Genomic DNA, 25,000 nt, shown 5'->3' on the forward strand with positions numbered 1-25,000 from the left:
AAATATGTCTTTGTCTCAGTTCCTGTAGTTTTGCGTAGCCAACTTTTTTATTAAGCGGCTTAAGGCCTAGTTCACATTGTATCTTATTCTGGCCAAGACCCGCTTAGGAAGAGATGGTGTGACAACATGTTCTGTAAAGAGGCCGACCAAAGTTAATTTTGGTTTATACATATAGTTTAAATAGATTATGCCTATAAATGTCTTGGAACAGTTAGAAAACATGTGAAAAGTAGCGATAAATGTGTATAGACTCTGTGATCTGAATTTTTGCCCATCCAAAATTAATAGTAGGCTACAAGCTTACATTTTGTAAGCTTTCATATTCCTTTATTTCAAATTTTTGATTTATATATATACGATTATATATATAGAGCAATATATTATATGAATATATTATATTATATATTAAATATTTGATTCATTTCACAGCCTGCAGGCAAACCAATATCAATCCAGGCCTAAACACAGTGAGGGCATTCATATTCTCCTCGCCATCCCTCCTCCCCTTACCATATTCACTGGTCCATCAGGGGCCACGTTACGCCAACCAATCTGTATGGTAATCCCAGGGGGCATGTCCACATATATCAAGTCTGGGGTTTCCCACATTTCCTTTGATTCCTGCTAGTGCACAAACATCCATCAGGCTCAAACAGGGGTCAGAACAACATAAAGGTTTGAGGTCTGTTTGAAAAAGGTTTACTGAATCAAATACATCAGATTACAGGTCAATATTAGTTTCTTAGTTTAACAAATTTGATGTATTTCAGAAAGTATGGTCTTAAGTGCAAGGTGACCTATAGTCATATTGCTTATAATATTTTTAATGTTTCTTTGACAGTTTAAGCCTTTAGTTTTTACTGCAGTGAGTTTTTTTTTTTTTTTTTTTTAATTATTTATTATTTATTATTTATTTTTTAACATGGGTTAAATATTATATAGTTTTTGGTCAAATTAGTCAATAGTTATAGAAAACAAAACAAAGCCATGAAATGAAACAGTTTGCAAAATATTATTATGTGCAGTTTTTGGATTTATAGTCACAACAAAAGGCAAAAATTTTATATAGTTTACATTATTTTTATAAATTTATTGAACAAAATGTATGAAAATAAAAAAAATAAAAAAAAAATCTTTACAACTAGTTTACTTAGATTTTTATTTGACATTTTATACATTTGTCAATGCCATATGTGACAATAAACAATGTTATAATGAGTTTATTTTCCAAGTAATATTACTGTATCTATTACTGATAATAAATGTGTATGCTCTTATTTGGTTTCAAGGTTGTTCTTCAGGCATAGTGAAAATTATTATTACACACATGTGTAAATTACTTTACATTTACAAATTCACAATAACAAAAGACTACATTTATAAATGGACATTATGCATAACTTTACATGTTGAAGGCTGTCCCTATTATACCTTTACAAACAAAGTTTTAACTGTTGCCTTATGAAGTAAAAACAGCCCAGCCTAGTGATTAAGAGTTGATAAATATCCACTTCCTTCTTTTTCTGTAGAAATAAGTTGATCTTATTAATTCAGTGCTTAAAAAGGCATGATTATGTGGGAATGCAGTGTGTAGTTCTCCCTCCATCCTGCAGAGGCAGCAGAGTTTCATCACTGCAGCTTCTGCTTGGACAGTCTGGCCATCTCTTTTGCTTTCTTCCACTTCAGTTTTTTCTTGACAAACAAGAGGTCGATGTACACAATGTGATTTAGAACTGTGGATGCACAGAGGAGGCCTCCGTGCAATGCACCTGCAATTCCACAGCTAAACACATCCTGACCTGAAATGTACAGAAAACACACGTTGAAATAAATTCAGATTACAGATTTCAGATTTCTCATTTCAAAATTTAACAAATGAAAATCTTTAAAAGGATTTTACTGGCAAAAACATTAATAATTCAGTCCTCCTGGAGCAGAATTGGGCTAAGTGTCTCACTTGCTCTTGAAGGGTTCTTATCCATATTAAACCAAATATAACCACACTAAACAAATGGAGAAGTGCTATACCTGACAAGTAAAGGTTTTTGACGGGGGTATCGCATCTATTTCGAGCAATGGCCTCTGCATAGAAGCGGTCCAAGTTGTGCTCAGCGGAGTACATGGCGCCCCTCTGAGAGCCGAGGTAGTGTGTGTTTGTAAGAGGAGTGGCAGCCTCCTGGAAAACCAGCTGAAGGAAAGAAAGAAAGAGGGAGATTAAACAAGACACACAGGAAGAGGAAAAATTCACAGCAGTTTCAAGAAACACCAGTCTTAAAGGAGCAATATGTAACATTGACATCAAGCGTATAAAATGGTTACTGCAGCCCATATTCAAAATATTGGAGAGAGTTGTTTCCCCCTCCTCCTCCTCCCCAGACTCGAAGCTCACGTGGGTTGACAGGTGGAGGACACGCAGCAGGAACGAGCAAACTGACAATGGCAAGCGACGAGCCTTACACTGTAAGTTGATCAGCTAATGTATACATCTGCAGTGTTTTTATTGTTTGCACATTATAAACCAGCTCATGTGGATTTTTTTATAACTCTGTCAATGTTAGCTAGATGTATTGCTGGCTTCCATGGCTGCAGCACGCTGTGTTTGCCCGCTAACTTGTTTCAAATCTGGCAACCCGGGTGTCTAAATACTATTGGGAAATGGGCAGTGGGCGGGACCACACAGGCCAAAACACAAACAGAAATTCCAGCCTGGAATGGGCATTTCAAAGTAGAATATACTGGCTGTAGCACTGTTTTCGGAGAAACCAGTATTTCATATTGCTAGGTATTGATTTTCCTGATCCGAATCTGCTTCATTTGGGTATATTTCAATATTTTTGAACTCCAAATGAAAAAGAGCTTGCAGAAAACATCTTGTTTTGCTTTTAGTGTTTGCACTGCACATGTAAATGATACTTTATCCAAATTGTCTGGTAAGATGGTAGCGCAAAATGGTGCCAGGGAGACACTGATGCTTCCCTCCAGCAAGTAATGTTAGTGCAACTTTTCACAGGTCCCTTCTAGGTTTGTTTTGTACAAAATATATGGTTAAAAGGTCGTTTTTCCATCACTTGATCATTGACACGGAATCACTGTTGTGTATGTTTGTGGTGTGTGTGTCAGTAATGATCCCAGGCGGACCTCAACTTTGGACACACATTTGACAGAAAGAGTCAAACCAAACTTTTATTCTCGTAATTAAAGGATCTCGCTGCTGTAGTTCTTCACCACTATACTACTCAGTCACTGGTTAGTGAAATCTGAAAATGTAGCAGCCAGTGGCTAATCACAGACATTTTCAGTCGCATAGCTCGAAATTTGGTCGAATATGTGAGTGATTTACTCGCATGAATCTTGGGATTTAGGAATAGATATCGATATCGTGATTGTTTAAATAAAGATCACTATGCATCAGAAAATCAATATTTTTACCCACCCCTAGTGAAGTATGTAATTTCTGTAACTGAATTGTAACTGTTTTCAATAGGTCCCTTCTGGGTTCCTTCTCATCTTATAGTTAAAATAATCATCTCCTCTTTTTCTTACTGTATTTCCAGAACACCCCCAATCTGCCATTGATCGCCAAACAGGTAGTCCCGCCCCAAACTCATGCCATTGGTCGGACTACTCAAACAAACACTCAAACATGTTTTGAAAGCACCACAAAGTCAGTGTTCATAGTCTCTGGGAAGTCAACTAATGTATTGCTTGTAGTTGTCTCTGTCCATTATACTGGAAAAGGAGAAAGCGTTTTAACACTGAACAAATTACACACATTGCCTTTAAACCACATGACTGAGTGTGACAGGGTCCTATTTTCTCATTTTAGAATTACAGATTTTAAATTTTAAGCAAAAATCAGTACCTTCTCTCTGAGTTTGGGGAAGTGGCTGCAGGCCCAGTCAAAGAGGTTATTGGCAAATCTCATCTTATAGTTAAAATAATCATCTCCTCTTTTTCTTACTGTAGTGTCCTTCCACTCTTCAAACCATTCATAATTGACCATAGTCAAGATGGTCATACATGACTTGCCTAAAAATGGGCAAAAACTGTTATTAATAACAGCTTTGACCAACAGAATCATGATTTACATATGCATATAAATACAGGCTTATATACTTACAGTAGAATACTTAGTAGATCTGTTTAAGGGTGCTTTCACACTTGGTTCGATTGCTTGGACCGAACCCGTGTTTCCTCCCTCCTCCCTCTGCCCCCACTTGTCTCTGTTTACATAATATATTTTGGGTCCGAACCTCAGTCCGATTACATCATCAATGTGAGTACAACGGCAGCTGTTTACCACTGTATCTAGGTAACAACTTGAGAAGATGTCATGGAGTTAAGTGAAGTATTAAAGTTTGTCTCTTTGGATTTACCATGAAAACTTGTCATGCACAGAACAACAACTTCTGTTTGTCTCCCGCAGATGCATTGAATGTGCAATGATGTGATGAATATTTGCATTTGTCTGCCGCGAGCCCGCGGATGCATTGCAAGAGATGTGAAGAATGTGAGCTGCTCTCTGAAGGCGGTGTATTTGGACACAAGCAGGTGTGAGAAATGCATTACACCATAATATTTGCAATCGGGAGCCTGCAAAGACGCAAATTATATATCATCATAAGCGGTTCACTTCCGCGATTTGGTACGATTGTGTTCATATCAGCAGCGAACCGTACTGGAGTTCACATGAACCGTAACCAAGACCACCTTTTCAAGCAGACCCGGGTACGGTTCGCCGGTGCACACCCGACCAGCGTTCACATTATCCAAACGAATTGAACTTTGACGTTATTCGACCCTGGGTGCGCACCAAAAGTGCTAGTGTGAAAGCACCCTAAATTTCATGACTTTCATGAAGCTCTGCTATATCACATAGGCCATGAAAGTCATGCATTCAGTAAATATGGCAGTAACAATACTATATGGGGAGCTGCAGCCTAAATATATATACAGGTGCATCTCAATAAATTAGAATGTTGTGGAAAAGTTCATTTATTTCAGTAATTCAACTCAAATTGTGAAACTCGTGTATTAAATAAATTCAATGCACACAGACTGAAATAGTTTAAGTCTTTGGTTCCTTTAATTGTGATGATTTTGGCTCACATTTAACAAAAACCCACCAATTCACTATCTCAAAAAATTAGAATATAGTGACATGCCAATCAGCTAATCAACTCAAAACACCTGCAAAGATTTCCTGAGCCTTCAAAATGGTCTCTCAGTTTGGTTCATTAGGCTACACAGTCATGGGGAAGACTGCTGATCTGACAGTTGTCCAGAAGACAATCATTGACACCCTTCACAAGGAGGGTAAGCCACAAACATTCATTGCCAAAGAAGCTGGCTGTTCACAGAGTGCTGTATCCAAGCATGTTAACAGAAAGTTGAGTGGAAGGAAAAAGTGTGGAAGAAAAAGATGCACAACCAACCGAGAGAACCGCAGCCTTATGATTGTCAAGCAAAATCGATTCAAGAATTTGGGTGAACTTCAGAAGGAATGAACTGAGGCTGGGGTCAAGGCATCAAGACCCACCATACAAAGACGTGTCAAGGAATTTGGCTACAGTTGTCGTATTCCTCTTGTTAAGCCACTCCTGAACCACAGACAACGTCAGAGGTGTCTTACCTGGGCTAAGGAGAAGAAGAACTGGACTGTTGCCCAGTGGTCCAAAGTCCTCTTTTCAGATGAGAGCAAGTTTTGTATTTCATTTGGAAACCAAGGTCCTAGAGTCTGGAGGAAGGGTGGAGAAGCTCATAGCCCAAGTTGCTTGAAGTCCAGTGTTAAGTTTCCACAGTCTGTGATGATTTGGGGTGCAATGTCATCTGCTGGTGTTGGTCCATTGTGTTTTTTGAAAACCAAAGTCACTGCACCCGTTTACCAAGTAATTTTGGAGCACTTCATGCTTCCTTCTGCTGACCAGCTTTTTAAAGATGCTGATTTCATTTTCCAGCAGGATTTGGCACCTGCCCACACTGCCAAAAGTTGGTTAAATGACCATGGTGTTGGTGTGCTTGACTGGCCAGCAAACTCACTAGACCTGAACCCCATAGAGAATCTGTGGGGTATTGTCAAGCGGAAAATGAGAAACAAGAGACCAAAAAATGCAGATGAGCTGAAGGCCACTGTCAAAGAAACCTGGGCTTCCATACCACCTCGGCAGTGCCACAAACTGATCACCTCCATGCCACGCCAAATTGAGGCAGTAATTAAAGCAAAAGGAGCCCCTGCTAAGTATTGAGTACATATACAGTAAATGAACGTACTTTCCAGAAAGCCAACAATTCACTAAAAATGTTTTTTTTATTGGTCTTATAATGTATTCTAATTTTTTGAGATAGTGAATTGGTGGGTTTTTGTTAAATGTGAGCCAAAATCATCACAATTAAAAGAACCAAAGACTTAAACTACTTCAATCTGTGTGCATTGAATTTATTTAATACACGAGTTTCACAATTTGAGTTGAATTACTGAAATAAATGAACTTTTCCACGACATTCTAATTTATTGAGATGCACCTGTATACATATACAGTGCATTCAGAAAGTATTCAGACCCCTTCATTGTTTTCACATTTTGTTATGTAGCAACCTTATGCTAAAATGCTTTAAATAAATTTTCATATCAATCTACACTCCATACCCCATAATGACAGAGCTAAAAACGGATTTTTGAAATACTCTGCAAATTTATAAAAAAGAAAAAACTGATTGAGTTTGCTAGTTCGCTAGTTCGAATCCCAGGGCATGCTGAGTGACTCCAGCCAGGTCTCCTAAGCAACCAAATTGGCCCGGTTGCTAGGGAGGGTAGAGTCACATGGGGCAACCTCCTTGTGGTGGCTATAATGTGGTTCGTTCTCGGTGGGGCGCGTGGTGAGTTGAGCATGGATGCCGTGGTGGATGGCGTGAAGCCTCCACACGTGCTATGTATCCGTGGTGACGCGCTCAACAAGCCACGTGATAAGATGCGCGGGTTGATGGTCTCAGATGCGGAGGCAGATGGGATTCGTCCTCCGCAACCCGGATTGAGGCGAATCACTACGTGACCACGAGGACTTAAGGACTTTTGGGAATTGGGCATTCCAAATTGGGTGGAAAAAAAAGGGAAAAAATCAACAACAACAAAAAACAAAATAAAACAAAAAAACTGAAATATCACATTGACATAAGTTTTCAGACTCTTTGCTATGACACTTGAAATTTAGCTCAGGTGCATCCCATTTCTTTGGATCATCTTTGAGATGTTTCTACACTTTGATTGGAGTCCACCTGTGGCAAATTCCATTGTTTGGACATGATTTGGAAAGTCACACACCTGTCTATATAAGATCTCATAGCTGAAAATGCATATCAGAGTAAAAACCAAGCCATGAGGTCACAGAAACTGCCTGCAGAGCTCAGAGACAGGATTGTGTCGAGGCACAGATCTGGGGAAGGCTACAAAAAGGTTTTGGCTGAATTGAAGGTTCCCAAGAGCACAGTGGCCTCCATAATTCTTAAATGGATGAAGTTTGGAACAACCAGGACTCTTCCAAGAGTTGGCTGCCAGGCCAAACTGAGCAATCGGGGGAGAAGGGCCTTAATAAGACAGGTGACCAAGAACCCGATGGTCACTCTGATTGAGCTCCAGAGATCATGTGTGGAGATGGGAGAAACTTGCAGAAGGACAACCATCACTGCAACACTCCACCGATCTGGGCTTTATGGTAGAGTGGCCAGATAGAAGCCTCTCCTCAGTGCAAGACACATGAAAGCCCACTTGGAATTTGCAAAAAAGCACCTAAAAGACTCTCAGACTGTGAGAAACAAGATTCTCTGGTCTGATGAAATGAAGATTGAACTCTTTGGCCTAAATTCCAAGCGTCATATCTGGAGGAAACCAGGCACCGCTTATCACCTGCGCAATACCATCCCAACGGTGAAGCATGGTGGTGGTAGCATCATTCTGTGGGGGTGTTTTTCAGCGGCAGGGTCTGGGTGACTGGTCAGGGTTGAAGGAAAGCTGAACGCAGCAAAATACTGGTCCAGAGCGCTCGGGACCTAAGACTGGGCTGAAGGTTCACCTTCCAACAGGACAATGACCCTAAGCATACAGCCAAGACAACACAACAGTGGCTTAGGGTCAACTCTGTGAATGTCTTTGAGTGGCCCAGCCAGAGCCCGGACATGAACCCAATCGAACATCTCTGAAGAGTCCTGAAAATGTCTGTCCACCGATGGTCCTCATTCAACCTGACAGAGCTTGAGAGGATCTGCAGAGATGTATGGCAGAAAATCCCCAAATACAGATGTGCAAAGCTTGTTGCATCATTCCCAAAAAGACTTGAGGCTGTAAACGCTGCCAAAGGTGCTTCAACTAAGTACTGAGTTAAGGGTCTGAACACTTATGTCAATGTAATATTTCAGTTTTTTCTTTTTAATAAATTTGCAAAGTTATCAAAATCAGGTTTTTGCTTTGTCACTATGGGGTATGGAGTGCAGATTGATGTGAAAAAAATAATAATTTAAAGCATTTTAGCTTAAGGCAGCAACATAACAAAATGTAAAAACTAGTACTTTTGTTGATTTCCTAAAATATTCCATTGAGAAGCATCAGGTGTTACTGTACCTGGATGACGGGTCTGTGATGTGGGGTCTTTGGCTGAGGGAAAAGTAATGAACATCATGGGAATGTTGTCTGGTGCCTCATCCTTACCCATACTGAAGAAATCATCCATCCTAGAGGTGAGAAAAAACAGCTTTTAAAATGTCTAAAATTAATTTTAGGCCACATTTAACAGCAGTTACACATACTGTTCTTTGGGAGTTCATATTCAAGTGTAAGCTAACACGTGGTGCCATTACATCTCCTGCAGAAAACAATATGGGAGTGCAGAAATGTTAGGATTGGAAATGTGTTTTCCCACAGGCAGGAAGATAAGAACTGCTGCTTGGATTGAGAGCAGAAACCTTGTCCAGACAGAATTATGGCAGAAAGCCCAGAGATGGGATGTTACTGTGATTTTGACCAGGATTTTATGGTTTAGGCAACAGCACTACCCTGTGTTTGATTTGTGTAACTGCAAGTGACCCCTTTAGTTGGCCAATGTGTACTGCCATGACTTCCATTGAGTGGTTTATTTAAAACAGCTTAAAGTTTTAATTCAGGTTAGATTAGGACTGTTTTAATTGTTGGTCTATGTGGCAGATGGACTTTTGATGTTGTACCACATATCACTGTTTTTTCAGCATTTCACAACGTGAAAAAAGATGTGACAAATAGTGTAACTCTTAAAGCGTTAGTTCACCCAAAAACGGAAATTCTCTCGTAATTTACTCACCCTCATGCCATCTAAGATGTGTACAGTGTGACTTTCTTCTGCAGAACACAAACAAAGATTGTTAGAAGAATATCTCAGCTCTGTAAATACAATACAAGTGAATGGTGATCAGATCTTTGTAGCTCCAAAAAGCAGATCAAGTCAGCATAAACGCAATCCTTCAAACTCCAGTGGTCTGAATGACTTCTGAAGTGATCCTGTTGGTTTTGTTTGAGAACAGACCAAAATGTAACTCCTTTTTCACTGTATATCTTGACAGCAGTCTCCTTGGTGATCATGGCGTCACTTTTCCCTGCAGCCGCCATATTTGTGACCATCAGCGGTAGGAAACAATGGCGAAGAAACGATATCAAGAAAAACATCATAAATTGCTTTTGATCCATTCCAAATCCCAAGAAAATTTACACAGGTCTGAAGACAGCACAAATATTGCCAAATTGAACTTTTGTGGACATTACAAGATATTTTATCCACAATTCATCTCCATACAGCAGCGGGTCTAATGTGTGACCGGCGAGTACACACGCCCAGCAGTACATCACCGTAAACATCTCTCATTTATAAGTTACTAATGTTTTTGTGTTGTTTTCTGGCCTGATTTAGTCATAGTATCACAAAACGTCTGTGATGATCCTGTCTTTATGAATGTAAGAGCTGCTTTTAACTCCTTAATAAGGCTTTTGTCACATACCACAGCACAGCACATTGAAGGTATATGGAAATTTGGTTACAAACATGGCGGCGCAGTCATACATGACATCACATGAAACGGTCCAGAAGTGCCATCTAGTGTTCTGTGCATGTGTCAAACACTAGGAAGTGTTATCGAACTTGAAATCATGATCGTACCTAGAGACTGCAATGGCAAGATGTACAGTGACTGAAAAGGGAGTGATATTTTGTTCTGTTCACACCCAAAACCAAATGGATCACTTCAGAAGACATGGATTAAACCACTGGAGTCGTATGGATTATTTTTATGCTGACTTTATATCCTTTTTGGACCTTCTGAGTTCTGGCCACCATTCACTTGCATTGTGAGGACCTACAGAGCTGAAATATTCTTCTTTGTGTTCTGTAGAAGAAAGAAAGTCATTCACATCTGGGATAGCATGAGGGTGAGTAAATGATGAGAGCATTTTTATTGTTGGTTGAACTATCCCTTTAACAATCAGCTCAGGGGATCAGTGTCAGCAGATGGACCAATCAGATGAATCTGGGGGCAGGGATTAGCATCTTGAGTTTAGTGCAAGCATTATTGATTTGAGTTAATGCACCTATAAATGCACCTTCTGTTTAAATCCATTTCTTTCTGTCTAGCTGTCATTTAAGTAAGTAAGGCACGCTCAAGTAATTGTTGCAAACTCAACAGCTCAAGTCGTTGTTTGGGTGATGCATTCAAACTAGAAATGCTAACCTTTTCTAAGCAGGATGCTTAATCAGTGGCATAATAGAATCCTTGGTGTATTAGTGGCGTAGCAACAAGAGCAAAACCCTGTGACTATCTTAAGATGATAAACAAATATACATGTGGAAACTAGTATAAACAGAACATTAGAAAAATTAATGCACACTTAGCTTTGCATCATGGCCACATTACCATTTACACCGTATTCATTTTTACTGATACACTTGTGATGTGTGCTGTCTTTGCGTTTATTATTATCCATTGTATTTTGTGATTCTGCTTTTTAAGAGCCACAGCACTATAGCTGCTATGTAAATTAGCTTTAGCTTATTGGTACTTACATGCTATCCATGTCATTGGATTTAAAGAGCCAGAAGTTGGTGGACACGATGCCCAGCTCTTCCTGAGTCGCATCAAATCCTGAGAACAGGAGAAATGACCCTTTCCCAGGCTTCATCATATCCAGACGATTCTGGATCTCTGAAAGGAAAGAAAATTATGCTTCATGTCTATCAACAGTAGTTTGTATTTTTGTTTGTTTCTTAATGCCATGCCAGCTTCTATGGCTATTTTCAAGGCGAAAACCAGTTGTAGGGGGCAAGGGTGTAAATTTTTGGGTGTCAGCAGAATAAAAAAATGTATCAAAGGAGTAGATATATTACAATCCAGTAAAATATGTTTGACATACAGTAGGTTCTGACATGATGCACATATGGGGGGATTTTACCCTGATAATAATTTGTGTGTGAGCCTATCTGACATCAAGTGTAAATGACTTGTCCCAACGGTTATTAAAAGAGTTTATTTGGTTTTAATATACTTCTCATCCCAACAGCAGGATTGAATTCATGTAATTATTTTGCTAAGCAATGATCCCATTCTGATTGCCACTTGCTTTTGACATTTGAATTTAGATTTTTGGATTTCAGAGTATAATTATTTAAGTTTTAGATCTGTGGAAGGTATATAGAGCATTTCTTTGAGTTCTGTAGATAATGCTTCTGTAGATAATGCTTCTTTGGCAGCATTATCTGCTTGCTCATTTCCAGACGTTCCACAGTGGCCAGGTACTATCAACAGTAGTTAAAATTAGATGAAGTTTCATTGATGCAAACAATATTTGTTCACCTGGCTTGACCTGTATCTCTGGAGGTAAGAGCTTCTGGAAGGTGGTGAAGATTCCACAGTTGGAGATGATCACAGGAGCTCGCACCTCCACATCCTCATCACCTTTCCTGACTGTCACTCCTTCAGTCAAAAACAAGACAGTTATATACTGTATACTGTCTATATATATATATATATATATATATATATATATATATATATATATATATATATATATATATATATAGATGTGTGTATATATATGTATATATATGTGTGTGTACACACACACACACACACACACACACACACACACACACACAGTGTATATATATATATATAGGATTTTTTTAAATACAGCCATGTCATAATTATTCAACCCCTATTGCATGTAGCTGTTTCTTAAATATGTAAGGCTACACAAGTAATTGTTTTAAAACAAAACTAAGTCATCAATCTGCAGTGGCACTTAGTTTTAAAATTTAAGTTTAGTGTTGTAAGCAAAAATTTATTTCTATGCAAAAAATGCAATTAAAAATAAGCTATCTCATAAGCTAATAGAGGAGATTATTACATTACACAAGAAAGGTCATGGCTAAAAGTACATTTCCAAGCCACTTCAATTTCCAGTAGACAAAGTTGGCATCACCATTTATACATTTTTTAAATATGGTACAACAGCAACCTTCCTGGGGTGTGGTAGAAAGCAAAACTTCACCAAGGGAAATGTTGACTTGAATATTCAAGAAGTAATTAGGAAAGACCTGTGAAGTCCTGGAAGAAGGTTTTATAGACGTATGACACTAAACTGAAAATGAGTTTTAGACCCATGGGTCAGCAGTACGTCTGAAGTAAGATGACAAGGTGATGACAAGAACGACACAATCCCCACAGTCAAGCATGGAGGTGGGTCAGTCCTGTTATGGGGGTGTTTTGTGGCTGCAGGAAACAGCTATCCTGACTATGTGACTGACACCATGGATTCTTTCAGGTATCAGGCCATTTTGACATGAAACATGTGATGCCTTCAGTGTGTAAATTGAAGCTCGGTGATCACTGGACTTTCCAGCAAGACAATAACACCAAGGATACATCCAAGCTGTCCAAAATCTGGTTCAGGGATAGGTCGTGGAATGTCCTTAAATGGCCCTTTCAGTCCATCATTAAAATCCCATTGCAAACCTTTGTTGGGATTTCAAGGAAGCAGTGGCAACACAGAAACCAAAGAATGTCAATGAGTTGGAAGCTTTTGCTCATGAGAAATGTGTAAAAATTCTAATAGAGAGGTGACTGAAGCCTGAGAACACTTACCTGAAACATTTATTTGCTGTTATTAAGGATAAAGGATGCTCCACAAATGATTGACTTTGGGGGTTGAATATTTTTGACATGACATTTGTGGAGAGAATTAGTTATTTTTTTATTTTAAAATTTGGGTAAACTGAACTCTTTGCTCTCAAAATCACTCAAATGTGTATTAAAAACTTACTTTGTTTACTGAGGTTTTTGTTGATGTGTTTTAATTCACATCACCAGAATGTATTGCTGGTCAGGGGGGTTGAATAATTTTGATTGCAACTTTGATTTGGCTGTTACCTTCAGATCATCTAAATGCTAATGTACTCTGAATGGTTGAAAAAGTTATCTTTAACCTCCTATTGTGTTCGGGTCATTTTTGACCCGGGAGAGGTAGATAACATTTCTTAAATACCACATAGATTTCGTACGGGAACCAAACTTTGTGACTTTGTCAAGTCTATCAATATACACATAATATATATATATATATATATATATATATATATATATATATATATATATATATATATATATATATATATATATATTTTTTTTTTTTTTTTTTTTTTTTTTAATTTTCTTCAGATTTTTAAAATTAAATTGTTTAGGAGATATAACCATTTAAAAAAAACATTGTTACATCTTTTGCGTTCGTGGATCATTTTTGACTCGGGCAAAATTGTGGCTTTACACATGATATTAAGTTGATTTTTTGGTACATCTATGTATTACATTTTTTCTTATAAACACTTTACTTACATTTAGCCTCTTTCCCATACTGTCCCATACACTTTTTTTGTATCTCACTGGGACTGCATCTCGTTTACAAACATGCACACACACACACACACAGTCAAACACAGACACACACAAATCCCTGTACAAAACAGATATGACAGATGTAACAAACATAACAACTAAACTAAATCAAAGGTACTGCTGTCTAAAGGGGGTGTGTTAAGAGCAAAAATTAATGCACACACAGTCTAAAAAGGGCTTGAAAGATGAAAGTATACATATTTTACTCTGTAGCCATATGATACTGAAGCAGCTTGCAGCAGACACACGCAATAGCATTCGGCAGTTCATGAGAGTAAATAGAATAGAGTTTGCTTAAAAACATAGTAAAGACATATTAATGTTGTATACCTAAGTTGTACAGTTGATTTGATGATGCTTGGTTGAAAAAGAATATGTTGGTTTCATAACTTTTGATCACCAAGTTGTATTGATTAGTTATGAGTAATAGGAAATTAATTCAAATGACTCGTAATTCTCATATTAGTTGTTAATATAAATTGTAAATTGTTATATTTAGATACAATTTTACAGAAATGTTGATAAAAAAATATGTCTTCATCTGTATCATACTGGATTTGTGTAGTTAATATATTTTTTGAAAAGTCAAAGAATTTCTACATTATAATTCTTCTAAAAAAAAAATGCCATATTAAATAATAACTTTTATATTTGTCAGTTAACATGTCAAAAATATCAATCTTTTTACATGTATGAACAGTTAAAAACATATTAATGATTTACAATATAGTTTTAGATGAAAATCATTGAGATGTGATTGATTTAGAAGCTTGAGTTCCACCAGGTCAAAATTGACCCACGAATGCAAAAGGTGTATGCAGATTCTGAACATACTCGGGGGGGTTAACCACATATATGCATTTCAAATTTAAAGCCTTTTTCTTCTGGAATTTTTGTCCAAGTAAATGCTATTTAGAATTAGAATGTCCTTCCCTATTTAAAAAAATAAATAAATAAATGGAAAAGCCTTTCAATATATCCCACACTTCCTGTATTAATTGGAAATATGGTGACACACTGGACAGAACTGTTCTCATCCATCCATTTAAACATTTAAATGCACTGTTTTATCTACTTTTGCCTGTTTTACTCACCATATGCAGCTCCTTTTTCATCAACCAGGATACGGTTGACAGGAGCACGGACCAGCACATTGCCCCCATATTTATGTATGACTTTAGTGATGTGGAATGGGATCTCACTGGCGCCCCCTTTGGGGTAGTATGCACCACGCTTGTAGTGGTGCAGCAGCAGTGCATTGATCATACAGCTGGAGTCTTTAGGAGGAACGCCTGGAGCAGAAATCAAAGAGAAACATCTTTACAATAGACCCAGAAAACTATTTCAACTCACTAAAAATGGACCACAAGTGAGTGGAAAAACTGATAAACACATTTACAAAAAGACTCACCATAGAAGAAATATGAGAAGATCAAATGCAAATCCTTGTTACTCGTCAGTCTGTTGTTGACATCTGTGGCACTGGAGCCTGAGAGGTGAAAAATGGATGAGCAGAGGTCAGCGATACCACTCTTGAGCAGGAACAGAGCCAACCACTGTGGAATAAGCTTTAGGGTGGCCAAGTAATGAGTCTTTCTGGCTGTGACCTGCAGACAACAAGGGAAGACAACATGAGAGACAGAATAAAAAAGATACTTGCCTTTCAAAACTAACTGCCATGATGCTATAGGTATAGGCTGTTGTGGATGGTTGCCAGAAAGTTGCCTTGCAGCTGCTAAAGTGTTCTGAGTGATTGTTAGCAGATTGCTATACATTTGCTAAAAGCTGCATTCCAAATCGCATACTTCTGCACTTTTATACACCGTTTTGTAGTGTAAGTAGTGTTCACACGGAATATAATGAAAAGAAGAGTACAATGAGTACTACTACATGCACTCAGACCTTGTGGCTTGCCCTAGTAGAATGGATGGAGTTACCAGGGCACGATGCTGGCCTGGCAAAACAATTGTAAATAATAGCGAATGTCTTCTGTGAATGAACTTCTGTGAAGACAGCACCGTACAATTGTGATCTGAATGTTTTACCATCACCCCACACTGTACAAATATTTTCGTTATTTGAGATATAAGTGTTGGACTGAGGTTGGCTAACATGTTAAAGTTAACCTCAACGCATCCAATGATTTAAATTCTCTCATTATTTACTCACCCTTATGCCATCCCAGATATGTATGACTTTCTTTCTTCAGCAGAACACAAACGAAGATTTTTGGAAGAATATTTCAGCTCTGTAGGTCCATAAAATTAGTCAATGGGTGCCAGATTTTTTAAGCTCCAAAAAGAACATATAGCCATCATAGAAGTAATCCATACGATTTAAGTGGATTAATTGTCTTCTGAAGTGAATCACTAGGTGTGTGTTAGAAATGGATCAATATTTAAAACTTTCACTCCTGGCCAGCTGTTGACAAGGGTGGAGTTCAAACTGCCTCTTGCTTGACGTAAGCGTGCAAGCCTCCTCTGCATAGAAATTCATAAATAGATACCTTATTAGCAGCTGTTCCTATGTTTCCACACAAAAGCAGTTTATGCAGTGGTCTGAGCAAGGAGCTCGGTCTGAGGCATCTCCTCCATTCACTTGCATTCAAACTGATTCAAACAGCTCTCCTTGTTGACCATTCCAAGATGGTGCCACAGTTGACATATCTAAACCAGCCGAATGAGGCATCTATATGTATGATTATCTATCCTCCTCTGTTGTAAACAACACTGCGCTTCCGTATTTTTTCATATTTCACACATTAGGCTGCTTGACCTCGACCCTTGTGAATTTTTTTGTAAAAAGTTTTAAATATTGATCTATTTCTTACACACACGTAGTGTTTCACTTCAGAAGATATTATTGAATCCACTGGAGTCATATGGATTCTTTTTATGATGGCTATATGTGCTTTTTGGAGCTTCAAAAAGTTGGCACCCATTCACTTGCATATATGGACCTACAGAGCTGAAATATTCTTCCAAAAATCTTTGTGTTCTGCTGAGGAAAGACAGTCATACACATCTGGGATGGCTTGAGGGTGAGTAAATAATGAGAGAATTTTCATTTTTGGGCCAATTATTCCTTTAAAACATCACTTCCATTAGCTGAAAAACAGTGAATGCTTCTGTGTAGTAAAAAAAAGTTAGTGTTCCATTTTAGATGCTATTACACTTGAATACTACACTGAAAATTCATACGCTAGATGGTGGAGTGCATTAGCACATAGTGTAAATGTCCAGTGTATTGTAGGCTACATCATTTTGGACACAGCTAATGTTCTGAGTGCTTGTTACCCGGTTGCAAGGGTATTCTGGGTAGCAGCACACCTTCATGATCTTAAAGAACTCCTCCACAGCTTTAACATCATCAGGAAACTGCTTCTTCAGGTGCTGTTCCATCTCAGTTTTGCCGGTGTAGATGCTGTAGTCTCTCTGTTCCTCTCCGGTGCCAATCACAATACTGTCAAAATGCTGATCGAGCTTCACAAACTCCAGCTGGCCCTCAGTGATCTGGTCCATAATGATCCTGAACAGACTGTTCTCATGCAGCTGACCGATGTAGTGAAGTCCTTTGGACAAGCGGAAGAAAACAATATTGAAGGACCTCCAAAAGACATTGAAACATCTCATACTGCAAACAATGGTTAGAATTAGAGACCATATTTGAAAATTCTGTCATCATTTACTCACCCTGATGTCATTCTATACCAAATGACTTTCTTTTGTCTGTGGAACACAAAAGGAGAAAGGTCTTGTGCATTACATTCATAGTCTTCTGAAGCCATACTATAGCTTTATAACACGAACAGACCGAAAAATGTATGTCGTTACTCACCAATAATCTTTTTTTTTTTTTTTATAATTAATAATTATATTTATTTATCACACATTTGCACATATACAGTGAAATTCTTTTTTTTTTTTTTTTTTTCACATATCCCAGCTAAGCTGGGGTCAGAGTGCAGGGTCAGCCATGATACAGCACCCCTGGAGGAGATAGGGTCAAGGGCCTTGCTCAAGGGCCCAACAGTGGCAACTTGGCAGTGCTGGGGCTTGAACCCCCAACCTTCTGATCAGTAACCCAGAGCCTTAGCCACTGAGCCACCACTGCACCACTTCTTCTTTTCTTGACATTACAATGTAAATTACATCAAACCTGACATGCTAAGTGTAAAGTCGTCATATTTAAATTGATGTGGACAGCAGAGGGCAAGATTTTTCAGTGAATTAAAGGTGAAGTGTGTAATTTTAATCCAATACACTTTTTGTCAAATTCTATGAATATCTCTTCACAGAGTTGTTCGTTCTGTGTGTGCGCTGAAAAAAATCTGGTGTTTGTACACAGCCTTGGCTCTGTAAATGGGAAAAAAAATCAAAGTGGATCGGGCCGATCCACACAACACTGTTGCGTTCACACAGCGTTGGCAATGGGCGTGCATGAATTTGGGGGGCGGAGCTTCTGAAGGAGCACAGAAGGGAGGGGTGTGTTTGTTTGGCTGTTGAGTTCAAATATCAACAGTCTTTCTCAGGAATCGCTTATTTCACCTTTAACATGAAAACCAGTTGAACCTTAACACTGGCAATGTTATCGGACAAGCCGATTCCTCTGCAATGCTTTCTGTCCGGTGTGTTTATGTTATAGTGGTCTTGTTTATTACGACGTTAAACGTTTATCATCTTTTATTTAGAATGGCCTATTTGTTCATAGGGAATCAGAGAGTGCGAAAGGGCGTGATGAGTCTGAGGGGTGTTGGCAAAGGTTGTTTGAAATCATGCCACTATATATTTACACACCAAGAGTTTGGTGCCACTAGTAGTGCAGAAATTACACACTCCACCTTTAAAACTTCTGTTTGTCATATAAAGCTATCATATGACTTGGAATATAGCAAACAAGTCGGACTACTTTTATGATACTTTAATGGTGCTTTTTTTAATGGTACTTATGGAGGTTATTTTTGTCACTTTGGAGCTTGACAGACCCAGTCCCCATTCACTTTCATTATATTGCAAAGAGTGGCCGGTACATTCTTCAGAATTTCTCCTTTTGTGTTCCAAGGAAGAAATTAAGTCATTGCGATATGGGTTTGGAATGACAAGGAATAGAGGGTTGGAACTATTCTTTTAACTTATACGTTATAACTTTTATGATGAGTTTGTAATAGAACAGACTGGCAGCAATTTTAAGGGATAGTTTCATACCAACATCAAACTCAAATCCCTTCTCTGTGTAAGTGTGGCAGCAGCCCCCTGCCATGTCATGCTGCTCCAAGACTAGGACTTTCTTCCCCACTTTGGCCAGTGTGGCTGCGGCCGTCATTCCTCCAATCCCACTTCCAATTACAATGGCATCCAGATTTGCTGGAACCCTCTCCCTTGTAAATCCTAGAGATACAAAAATATGAAATAGACATTTAGCTGATGTTTTTATCCTTACAGTACACATATTACAGGGACAATCCCTCTAGAACAGGATTTGTCAACCTTTTCCGACCCACTATTAGCAAGTGACAGAAACAGTAAAGACATTTTGAAATTCAGAATATTTTGTATTTATTCATATTGTTAAGACATTTCTATATGTTTTATATATCATTTCATTATATGACATTCTTGATACATATGTAACCAACTTAATTGTTAAATAACTTAAAGGTGCATTCAAGTATTTTTTTTTTTATTTCGTTTTGGACTTGGACACTGACACCTAGTGGTGTGGATGCAGCATTATTCAAATTCAATAGTGTTCAATTACAGATGCCATTGTAGAACATTACCATTTAAAGTCAGTCACGATAAATTATCCACGAGTAAAAGTATCCAATAACAGGGCAGTTACTGAGATTAAGCGAGTAGTATTGGACTGGTCATGTGTTCCTAATATGGCAGCCCCCATAAAGTGACTCTCTCCATGTAGAATAAAACAGCTTTTATACTGTAGATATGACTGGAGTCTTCATCTTATGTGGTCATGATTTTATACATATGTGTCAAATTCGCAATTAATTTATTTAGGTGTAAAACTTTTTTTAATAAGGAAAACATTATTGAGTACACCTTTAAGGATCACAATTAAATACCTACTTTAAGGCAACAGTGTTCATGAACAATCTTACATAAAAAATTTCAGCACCTAGAGCAATAAACACAGTGACTGATATGGGAAATTGATCTGGGTTTACTCCCAACAGTCAATCCTCAGACTGTGTGAAGGCTGATGGCTGATAAGGTATTTACATGGTCTTCACAAAATACCGCCACATACAGTATTATCTTTTAGAGCCAGTCACCTGCCATAAAATACTTGACATTTGAGAAAGTCTGAGGACTGCAAGTGTTATCACAATTGGCTAATCTAATTAAGATATGGCATAGCCATTGACAAATATGTTAATTATTTTACAACAGCATTTGCAATATTTTATATAATTGGATTATCTCAATCTATCTATATGTTTGGTTTAAGAATATGTTTAGGAATCAGTATACATTATCTAATTTGACTAATACTTCTTCTCAGAGTCATGAAGGACATGTAGTTACTGTATGTAATGTAAAAGGGTCAGAGTTTGATTGGTTAGATTTGCTGGTGTAGCAGGGCTGGTGTCTCTGCAGAACAAAAACTGGCGTTTCCCAGTCAGTGGGTATATTCAAACTGGGATGGATGATTTTCAACTGCTTTACCCAATTTGCCTACTACATAGAGATTCCTTAATTTCACTGGATAGTTGATAAACACCCATCCTGGTTTGGAAACGGCCACTGATTGGGAAACACCCAATTTTGCTCTGCAGAGATATATACTTTTCAGGGCTGGCACTAGCTCTAGACAGACTAGACAATTCCTATAGGGCCTCCGCATTAGAGGAGTTATTATATAACACCATTATGCAGCCAAAAAAGCATGTTTCGCCATTAATAGCCATTCTAAAGTACTTTATTCTGATGAAATCAAACATTTTGCAAGCAAATATCCTCACACCCCCTAATGGAACACCATCCTGAACTATCCACACAGAGCAGCATACTACACCAAACATATACTACCTCAGATTGCACTGCATAACTGCAGTACTATTAGATCTCTACACTTAAATGAGAACATTTTGCACAAAAAAATATATATTTGCACTGCCTCTGCTTGGTACAGTCACAGTATTTGCACTATTGGTCTATTCATTCCAGTCAACTACACTTTCATGATTGTTAATATTATTATATATTATTATATATTCTATTTTAACTTTAATATTCTTATGTACATTTCTTTGTATCTTTGTGAATTTCTATTCCTTTAACATATGCTTAACTCAGACCTTATATACTTCTCACTCTGTTTCTTTCATACTTCTATGCATGATAATTTTATTCTTGTCCTTAATTCTCTATTTAATTTGATGCAACACTTGTGGAGGACAATTTCGTTGTACTTGTTCAATGACAATAATGAAGAACTGGAACTGTACCTAGATTTTCAGTGGGGAAGTTGACATGAACTATTTATCAGATCCGTACTCCAGATGTCTAAAACATAACTTTGACTTTGTTTTTATTTACTGAGAATGCTCCAAGATGTCCCGGTTAGAACCTTTTTGTATTAACAAGTAAATGAAGATGCTTAGAATTTGTTAAATACTGTATGAAAATTAGAATGCATTCTGTACCCAAAATATTGTTATGGTGTATTTGGCAGTTAACTCAGTTTATAAAGACCCCTGATGGTAAATTCACTTTTTTAAATGCTGAAGATTAGCAAAAGAGGCTTAAAACAGTCATTCTCAGGTCAGTCTTTCCCCTCTACCCCAGTTAAAGCAGCGTTTAACATCTAAAGATGTGTGATAATACCTTGTTTTAACACCTTGTCTCTTTTCCTCTGGTCCACCTCATAAGGTCCTGGGGGCCTCAAGCACTCCAGTGTAAATGGACTTGGCTTGCCGAACAGGTACCAATACGTTCCACCAGCCCAAATTAGGAGACACACCAAAAATATCAGAAACCACATCCTGAAGAGTTGACAGTGCTAAACAGTCAAATGGAAAAGTCTTGAATCTGGTTGAATATCAACTCAAAAACACACTTTTAATTTTTTGTTCATAAACTGAAAGTATACAGATGCGCATAGGAAGTTTCAAGCCAAAAAGGGCAAGAAAATGAGAGCATGTATTACATAGATGCTTTTCTGAGATCAAGTTAGTTCAAGGGTGTCATTTATATGTAAGCAAGGACCAAAGGTCTCAGCTTTCAGAGATGAGCTTTGTATGTGCAACAATAAAGTGTCCAAGGGCTATCAGTGAAGATAAGAGTGGTAATAATATGTAATGCAAAATATTTAGTCCACATACAGATTAAACATATATATATATATATATATATATATACACACACACCACTTAAAGTCTTTATGATTTTAAGGATTACCTTCTGGGTTTATGTTCTGAAAAATGAATAACAGTGTAATCAGAACAGTCAATTAATACATATATTAGTGTATATCTTATCTCTATTGGAACTGAAGCAATAATGAAATCTGGACCTCTTTTGAAATTATTCTTTACTGTGTTAAGTAATTATTGGGGACAAGCCTCGAAAAGAGGCGAAGTAATCTGATTCCGATTCTGTTGCCGGGTTTGTTGAAAGATTAATAAAACAATAAATCATTATTTACAAGTTCCCTCTCAAATCTGAAAGCATTAAAAGCCCCATCGATTTGGACAGGAAATTTGTTATGAACATGTAGAAATCAGGCTTCATCATTTCAACAGTCCTAATTTAGAATGGAACTTTGTTTAGGATCTGTATACAGTGAGACAAGTGCATATCAGTGCATTTTCCTAATATATATATATATATGTATGTATGTATGTATGTATGTATGTATTCAGTATATATACAGTATATTACGTATTATATTATCAGATTAAAAAATATTAATTTCAGAATTTCTCAGTATTTGATGTCACCCTTTTGCTTTAAAGACAGCATGCATTCGATCAGCCATTCCACAAGTTTGTGTAAAACCTGACGAGTGACCTAGAAATAGTGTAGAATCTTAAATATTTCTGATTCGTTTTATGTCATTACGTTTCTTTGTTTCAAATTGTTCCTAGTTGTAAAACGTTTATTTCCAAGTTTAAATTTTGAATCCCAGATTTTCAGTGTGGACTTCTGAACCCCACTGTATTTCTAAATGTATTCTAAGTGACTCAAGTTCATTATTTTAGCAATCCTGATTTTAATTGAATTTAGCAAAAAGTGTTATCTTCACATTTCTGCTGTTTTAAGTTTTCGTCTTGTTAAATTAAGCAACAGTGTGGAATTGTATTATCCAGGTTATCATTACCAGATAAGGTAATTAAGATAAGGCTAAACTATGCAAAAATAGCATATACTTTGTACATGCATCATTCAGTTTTTATCTTTATGACTTTATGAGAGAATCTTGTTGATAATCTAATCACAACATATATGTCATGATGGTTTTTAACAGTATAGATATATTGTTAAAGTTTCCTATTTTATATTTATTTTTATGCTACAAAATAACATGTAATATTAGCATTGGTTAGTTACGAAGAATATATGTGAATAGAAACAAATGCTTGATGACCAAAAACTTTAAAATCCATTAACAATAGCTGTTACTTTTCTGAAAGAACTGTACTTGTATTGCAGTATTTTACTTCAAACAATTTATCCTGCACTGTGAGAGCTTCGGATGGCTGAATGGTGCGGCGCTCAAAAATAACTGGAATTTACTTTTTAAGTCATTTTTATTGCAAATTCTGTTTGAAATTACACTGTCACAACCACCCAGGTTGTTCGCCCTTCTAGGTGCCCTGCAAAGGCACCATATTTGTTGTAGGGAAAACAGATCTTTTGATCCAAACTCTGATGCTCTTGATGTAAATAAAGAGGGGTATTTCTTCAGAATAAGAACATATCAAGACATAATTGTTAACTAGTAATATGTAGATTTTTACTTGTAGAATTTTTTTTTTGTGTGTAAATGACCCCATTCCTTTTTTGAGAATTTTTTGTACAGTATGTTTATAATCATGTTACTTCTTGTAGGCTTCCCGTTTATAAATCAAGTGGCTTTCCTAATCTGAATATGTCATTACCTGGGGTTCATTTTGGGGTTTTGCCCAATGACTTAATTGCTTGATTTCATTTTGAAGAATTCATATAAATATGTGGACATTTACCCTTTTCTACTAAGTTTGCTCCATTGGGCCTTACACCTGTATCTCAATTAGTGTTGGGTTGCAATTTTTTTTAATAATTCTGTAACTTTCTATTTTCAACAATAGCTCAAATTAAATCAAATTCAAATCAAACCTAAAGCTTAAATTAAATCAGCAGTCACTGGACATTGGAATTCTGCAATTTAGTGTTGAGTTTAAACATTTTTAAACTCTATAGTGGTGAAGCACTAGTCATGTCGCAAAACACGTTTCTTTTTAAATGCAGTATTAGAGCTATATATTTCAATAGAAATGCACTTATGCTGGACATCTGCTCGTGTCTTACATTTAATCATTTGGCAGGTGCTTTTATCCAAAGCAACACAGTGCATTAAAGCTATATGTTTTTTATCAGTAAAAATGCTTTATCAGTTTGGACTCTTGATCTTGACATTGCTAGTGAAATGCCTTACCAGTTGAGCGACAGGAACACGTACAGCCACAGCAATCTTTAAGAAACCAATAAAAAATGTAACCAAAAACCTGGTTGTCAGGTTTCCCTCACAAGACGCACTCCAAGAGCTGCCGCTCATCCCAATTACTGGCTCTGTATTTAAATAGGAGGTGGAGAGAGACAGAGTGGCAGTGGTACAGAGTTGAAAATGAGCTTATGGGATGAAAAGCTCAATCCTGAGATGAAGATAATCTTAAATTCTTGAAACACAGGAAGCAGATGCTCAACAACGGGACAAAGAGGTCTGATGCCCAAATCTTGTTATCACAGCAGCCAATGAATGACCACACACCAGTCTACAGTACTAGCAGAGCTTTACACATACAGACCTGCAGTGTATGCAC

At 37.4% G+C, this 25,000-nt stretch overlaps 1 protein-coding gene across 1 annotated transcript; it reads right to left on the reverse strand.

Annotated features, from left to right (window-relative positions):
• Positions 1-1,226: 1,226 nt before the first annotated feature.
• On the reverse strand, positions 1,227-24,735 carry LOC127427386 (inactive all-trans-retinol 13,14-reductase-like). Its single transcript, XM_051674979.1, has 12 exons — positions 24,616-24,735; positions 21,804-21,978; positions 19,161-19,343; positions 17,286-17,527; positions 15,368-15,563; positions 15,051-15,248; positions 11,860-11,979; positions 11,073-11,211; positions 8,612-8,721; positions 3,863-4,029; positions 2,029-2,188; positions 1,227-1,799 (listed from the first exon to the last, which is right to left on the reverse strand). Exons 1-12 carry the CDS (start codon positions 24,733-24,735, stop codon positions 1,630-1,632), a joined length of 1,980 nt encoding a protein of 659 aa, XP_051530939.1. The 3' UTR covers positions 1,227-1,629.
• Positions 24,736-25,000: the final 265 nt, after the last annotated feature.

The sequence above is a fragment of the Myxocyprinus asiaticus genome, chromosome 36 (assembly GCF_019703515.2).
Source record: "Myxocyprinus asiaticus isolate MX2 ecotype Aquarium Trade chromosome 36, UBuf_Myxa_2, whole genome shotgun sequence".
Taxonomy (NCBI): Eukaryota; Metazoa; Chordata; class Actinopteri; order Cypriniformes; family Catostomidae; genus Myxocyprinus; species Myxocyprinus asiaticus.